This window comes from Triticum dicoccoides, chromosome 6B (assembly GCF_002162155.2).
Source record: "Triticum dicoccoides isolate Atlit2015 ecotype Zavitan chromosome 6B, WEW_v2.0, whole genome shotgun sequence".
NCBI lineage: Eukaryota > Viridiplantae > Streptophyta > Magnoliopsida > Poales > Poaceae > Triticum > Triticum dicoccoides.
This window is the reverse complement of record NC_041391.1, coordinates 86854903-86861775: the sequence shown is the minus strand read 5'-3', so window position 1 is coordinate 86861775 and position 6873 is coordinate 86854903. Positions and strand designations below refer to the sequence as shown.

Below are 6873 nucleotides of genomic sequence, written 5' to 3'. Positions count from 1 at the left end.
TCATATACCTAGATTTTCTAACTAAAAATAAACTAGTTCTATTAATTCAACTAGTTCAACTAAGCATTTACTAAAAATAAACTAGTTATATTAATTCAACTAGTTCAAATAATCTCATGTACCTAAATTTTCTTACTAAAAACAAACAAGTTCTATTAATTCAACTAGTTCAAATAATCTCATATACCTAAATTTTGTTACTAAAAATAAACTAGTTATATTAATTCAACTAGGTCAACTAAGCATTTACTAAAAATAAACTAGTTCTAATTCATCTAACATTAACATTCTAACATTCTTATCTACGAAATTCAACTAACATTAATCTAAACAATAGAAACAGAAAATAAGTAAAACAATATATGTGTGTGTGTATAGTATTGTGTGTGTATGTGTGTGTACGTACATGTGTGTGTATTGTGTGTGTATGTGTGTGTGGGTATGGGCGGCGACGACGGGCGGCGGGGCCGGCGCGGGCGTGCGGGGCGGCGACGACGGTCGGCGGGGGCGGCAACGGCGGGCGGCGGGGGCGGCGACGACGGGGACGGCGACGACAGGCGGCGGGGGCGGCGATCGAGGGCGGCGGGGGCGACGGTGGCGATAGATATGTCGCGCGAGAAGTGGAAGAAGAAGTGTCGATCGAACTAAATTTTCGTAAGTGCCATATATATAGGAGGGGCCTTTAGTACCGGTTGGAGCCACCAACCGGTACTAAAGGCAAATTTTGGCCAGGCCAAGCGGCAAGAAACGAGGGCATTTAGTACCGGTTGGTGGCTCCAACCGGTACTAAAGGGCAACCGTTAGTACCGGTTGGAGCCACCAACCGGTACTAATGTTCGTGCGCTGCCACCCCCGGTGCACTATGTTTAGTCCCACCTCGCCGAGCGAAGGGCAGCCGCACTGGTTTATAAACCCAGCCGCGGCTGCTCCTTCGAACTCCTCTATATAGCAGGATTATGGGCCTAACTAGGGCGTGCTGCCCTGTGAGCCTGCCGGCCCTTCTGGGCCTGAATTTGCACACCCTAGGTCTGGCAGTCCCACAGGGCAGCGCCCCAACTATTTTTTTGCTGTATTTAGTTTCTTTCTGAATATTTTTTGCTTTATATAATTTTTTCTTTTCTGCATTATTTATTTGCTTCTATTTATTTTTGAGTAATTTTTTATATAGTATTTTCTTTTCTGCTTTATTTATTTCTGAGTAGTTTTTTTGGTGTATTTAGTTTCTTTGTGAATATTTTTGCTTTATATAGTTTTTTTTTCTCTGCATTATTTATTTTCTTCTATTTATTTTTGAGTAATTATTTTATATAGTTTTTTTCTTTTCTGCGTTATTTATTTTCTTCTATTTATTTTTAAGTAATTTACTTTTTTTTGCTAGCCTTTGCACAATTAAAGGAACAACAGCCAAGAAGTAAAAATTACAATCAGGACCGAAGAAACCTTTGAACTTGACACCAACGCCCGTCATAGGCCTCCGGTACCACCATAGCAGCCACCAAAGGAAACAATGGCAGATCACCTTCACACCTGAGCTCGAAGCGGTTCCATCGCTGATATGCAGCTTTGCGGACCTCCAAGGTGGTTCACCAAAGACGCCGAAGGAGAAAACCGTACCTGTCATCGACGAACCACAAACCCACACGATCCACCATCTTCCAGATGCCGCCGATGCAGACCACAATCTGCATCCGCTCCTGGACTACCTTCCAAGCTCCGCGCCGGCGCTGGAGCAAACGCCGTCGCAACGGCGAAGCCCGAGGACACAGTCCACCGAAGTCGCCGGTGGAGGGGAGCCGCCGGAGGCCGGCGGCGGAAGCGAGTCCGCTAGCGCTAGAAGCTAGATTGCCTTTTTCTTTCTTCACGAGAAAGAAAAGCGAATAGTTCACGTACCCCATGGCGCAAGTTGCCCGCGTAATGCTTGTGATACTTTCAGAAGTAACATATTTGAATTGTGCATCTGAACGCAGAAAAAATACATTGATCAGTACCGCCTTTCAGCCAAAACGCGCTACTGCTACAGAGAAGTACATAAAAAATACATTGATCATCAATGATCTTTTTGTATAGAATCTAAATTGTCAATAGGAATCTACCCCGATTTAAGAACCGGCGTAGACTCCTATTGCAGCCACAGATCCTACACATAGAGTTTAATGAAGACCAAATGCTTGTGATAGTTTGAGAAAGTAACATATTTAAGGTGGTAAAAATCTTGCCAGGGGAGCGAGGTGGGACTAAAAATAGACCTGCAACCACCTCTTTAGTACCGGTTTGTGCCACGACCCGATACTAAAGATGCTGGTGGCAGGCCAGCACCTTTAGTACCGGTTCGTGGCACGAACCGGTACTAAAGATTCGCATTGAACCGTTACTAAAGATCTCCTCCCGCCTAGCCATTTGAACCGACATTAATGGGCACATTAGTGCCGGCTCAAATGCAAACCGGTACTAATGTAACTCAGATTTGACCCTTTTTCTACTAGTGTGATGTTTTGAACATACAACCAGGTCATCCTACAAATCTCAACTATCCATACCGGATTTCTAGAAGAAGTGGAGACATGACAATCAAAGAATGGAAAAAATGTAAGAACAGTCGTAAGGAGGTTCTTGGAAGCAAAAGGAAGCGAAGCGCAAGAATTGGAGACATGATGATCTCCATTCTACATAATGGAGAGTCAGGGTCTATATTGTTTTATACTATTTTACATTAAAGAGGGTATTTAGGTCCTACCTAATACTGACGATCATGTGCTAAGAACAATTAAGTAGGATTGGTTCGATGACTATGAGGATGATGATCGTATGACTTGTTATTAATAACGAGTAGAAGTTGTACGATGATGATTAATTAATAGGACTTATTATTATATATGATGATGCATGATGCGAGCATGAAGAGTTATTATATATCAGCGGGTGAAATGAACATGAATTGTATTGAAGTGAAGGCAACATGCATGTGGTGCATGTCAAAAGTAGTACAATCCAAACTTGATCAAGTTAGGATTAGTATTATTTTCGACATGCACCACATGTTGCCTTCACTTCAATCTAAGCCATGTTAACGTTAGGCATAGCAGTAGCATTGGAAAACCAAGCTCGGAGATATATAAGAGAGGACATTTCTCTCTATTTGCTAGCTAATAACAACCTAAATTAACCCCCAAAACCCATAAACTAGCCCCTTTCAAAAAAAACCCCCCAGCTCCAGCCAGCTGCTGACGCGTGGATGCCTTTTGGTCCCGGTTGGTGACACCAACCGGGACCAAAGGCCCCCCTACCTGGGCTTGCCACAGCGGCCACGTGGAGGCCCGTCTGTCCCGATTCGTGTAAAAACAGGAACTAAAGGCCAAGGGCATTAGTAACGACCTTTTAGTCCTGGTTCTTAAACCGGGACAAAAGGCCCTTACGAATCGGGACAACTGACCCTTTTTCTACTAGTGTACATCATGCAATCAATAAACCTGGCATGACAAGTTAATTAAAGAAAGATTGAAATTCCTTTATAAGAAAAGAAAAAAGAAGAGGAACAGAAAAGAAAGCGTGCTGTTTTGTTTGATGTGTTCTCGATCAGTAGCTGTATACTCTTCATAATTTATGAAAACCTTGAAGATGGTGTGTATATACATGACTGAGTAACATAGTTCATCCAGAAATTAGGAGTAAATAGTATAAAACTACTACTTTACGGGTTAGGGTTCTAAAAAAACTACCAATTTTATTTTTTCCGCTGATAACTACCAAATTGAGGGTCGGTTGTCTCAAAAAACCCGAAATCCTCTTTGTTAAAAAATTAAACATGTTTATGACAAGTCGGGCCCACCACTAAATGCATTGTTTTGTTGACCGTTTGTTTGACTGTTAACTGACTTGTGGGGCTACATGTCAGCGCCTCATCCATAGATTTTTTATGGATTAGCCCCTACAAATATTTTAAAAAAGCAATCGGGTCCCTGAAATCAATTTCAAAACGCAATCGGGTCCCTGAAATCAATTTCAAAAAGCAATCGGGTCCTTGGACTGTCGCCGCCGCGCCTCCAAAGGGCTCTGCCCGTGGTCGCCGTTGCGCCTCCATGGGGCTCCGCCCGTGGTCGCCGCTGCACGCCGCCATGGGTGGTCGCCACCGCGCGCTACCGCCATGGGGTTCCGCCCGCGGTCGCCACGCTCCATGGGGCTCTACCCGCGGTCTCCGCGCGCCCCCTGGGTCTCCGCTAGCGGCCGCCGTGCGCTCCCTGGGGCTCCGCCCGCGGCCGCCGCGCCGCCACCCGCGCCGCAGACAGCACCAGCAATCCCCGCCCGCTCCCGCAACCCCTGCCTTCCGCCACCAGCACGGCAGAGCCAGCAGCCTGCACCCACCTCGAGTTGGCGCGAGGAGGAGAGAAGAGGGAGAAGCCGCACAAGGGGGAGCACACCGCGGCTCCGAGCATGGCTCGCCAGCCGGAGGAGACGACGGGGCTGCTGGCCGGCGAGCTCCTCATGGCGGGGCTGCTGGCCAGCGCAGCTCCTGTCATTCTAGAGCACGGGGACAGGAGGGACCCGATTGCTTTTGTAAAAATTTACAAGGACCTGATCGCTGTTTTTTAAAACAGACAGTGACATGTGGGTCCCAAATGTCAGCTAACGGTCAAACAGACGGTTGGTTTAGGTGCGGGCCCGACCTGTCATAAACCGGTTTAATTTTTTAACAACTGGAATTTTGGGTTTTTTGAAACATCCGACCCCCGATTTGATAGTTACCAGCGAAAAAAATAAAATTGGTAGTTTTTTGGAACCCTCACCAGTAAAGTACTCCCTCCGTTTCAAAATAGATGACTTCACTTTATACTAACTTAGGGAGTAGTAGTTTTATGCTATTTACTCAGAAATTAGTGAAGTTTCACCACAAAGACGAGCATTCAAGGATATACAATATATACACATGACGATAGAAGCAAAGTATCAAACTACAATGCAGCAAGAACATACTCCTATTACCAGAATGGCAGCTCCAATGCACCAGGTCTGCTACTGCTTCTCATTGCAGGACAGTTGCCCAAAGGCGTCCCTAATCGCTGCTACGGCTGCCAGGTACTTGCTCCTCTGTTGAAGATACATTCCTTCTCTCACCAATCGCTGTGCTGTGTCATCTAACCCAAGCAACCATTGCTGCTCTGAACGATCTTCGACAAACAACCGAGCGACGACTAAGGAGAAAGACTCTGGAGAATGCATCCTGCTGAGCTGCCTAGCCTGGTCTCCCATTAGTTTCCAGCTGAGCTTGTCTGAAAGCATTGTCACGTCCTTCAGGTGCCCCTCCACCTGCTGCATCAGGCACCCCAGGTTACTTGAATCAGGCGAGTCTCTGTCTTTCAGTACCTGGACTCTTGCGATGACATAGGGCTTTGTTCTGACGACCTCCAGGACACGGAACCGATCACCGCCGACGCACGTCACGAAGAAGCGGTCATTGACGAGCTTATCGCACTGAACAATATGGACCATGCATCCAACATCGGCCATCCTACTATCTTTACTGCTGGAGTAGATAATACCAAAGCTGTGGCCTTCCTGGAGTAGGAGTGTCTGCATCATGATGCGGTATCTGAACTCAACCGTCTGCAGCTGCAGCGTCTGGCCAGGGAAAACGACCGACTGGTGCAGGAGTATGGGGATCTCAGTAGTCTGATGATCCTGATGGGACTGGACAACCTCGTCGACGCGGCCGCATTTCAGGACTGGTGGACTCTGAAGGCGATTCTTGGTGGCGATTCTTGCTTGCGGTCTTGAGTGAGGTTTTGGCTGATAACAATAAGACTTGGAGTTGGAGGGACTGAAGCTGCAACTGCCTGGCCTTGCCAAACTGGGTGGAGCTTGCAGAGTCTTAAAGGCCATGTACTTGAAGTCCTCTTTCAGTGATGAGCCTGCTAAAACACATCCAAAGACAAAGAAAGTGATGTGTTCAGTAACCCTATGGCAGCAACATGAGTGCTACTCCCTCGGTTCCTAAATATAAGTCTTTGTAGAGATTCCACTAGGTGGACTACATACGGAGCAAAATGAATGAATCTAAACTTAAAATACATCTATATACATCCGTTTTATAGTGAAATCTCTATAAAGACTTACATTTAGGAACGGAGGGAGTAGTACCCAGTTATATGGCTACTGCGCAATCTTCAAACATGAACGAGTCACCGAAGTCAATTTCAGATATTAAACACGTGCAACAGCTAAACAAAAATTAAATCGACACGCTGGAGAAAATGTTAACTCTCTCATAATATGTTTCCTGAAAAGGCATTAACACTCCCATAATTGCAGTGGAAAAGCTCTGCAGCAGTTACACTAGAGAGTTGGATAAAAGCTTCTGCTATTTCCAAAGAAAATCGGTCACTTTGGAGTACAAACACTAATCATCTGAAGCACGTTTGTGCTCATGATACCGGCAGCTGTAACAAGACTAGCTTGTAATGGAGCAGAGTCAAAGTGCTTCCTACTAATGCTACGGTGCTACCCTTCCGTCCCAAAATAAGTGTTGTTGATTTGGCACAATTTTGAGGTATTTTCTAACAGAAGATAAACGAAGAAAGAAAAAAACTAGTAGTACTATAAACCTCGGCTCTCAGAGACGCAGCTCGCGGCACCAGTTTGACGGACCAGGTGTGAGTGAGAAGATCCGGGTGAGAAAGAACATGGGGGATGGATAAGACGAGGAAAAGCCGCCGGATCATATCTTCATACCATAGCCAACAAAGGAGACAGAACACGCGGAGAAGAAAGCGATCGACATGCAGGATGGAAGGGATGAAGCGCCGCCGTTTACCTTTTATGGCCTGGAAAGTTTCCAGGAGGAGCAGTGCAGCAGATCGGGGTCGGAGAGCAGAGGAGGCG

The 6873-nt window shown here is 45.9% G+C and overlaps 1 protein-coding gene across 2 annotated transcripts; it reads right to left on the bottom strand.

Annotated features, from left to right (window-relative positions):
* Positions 1 to 4866: 4866 nt before the first annotated feature.
* Positions 4867 to 6867, bottom strand: LOC119326707 (LON peptidase N-terminal domain and RING finger protein 2-like). 2 transcript variants are annotated; one of them, XM_037600330.1, is made up of 2 exons: positions 6806 to 6867; positions 4867 to 5906 (listed from the first exon to the last, which is right to left on the bottom strand). In XM_037600330.1, exon 2 carries the CDS (start codon positions 5872 to 5874, stop codon positions 5008 to 5010), a length of 867 nt encoding a protein of 288 aa, XP_037456227.1. In that variant the 5' UTR covers positions 5875 to 5906; positions 6806 to 6867; the 3' UTR covers positions 4867 to 5007. The 2 variants fall into 2 exon arrangements, with proteins under 2 accessions (XP_037456227.1, XP_037456226.1); XM_037600329.1 differs by having other exon boundaries at positions 4867 to 5903.
* Positions 6868 to 6873: the final 6 nt, after the last annotated feature.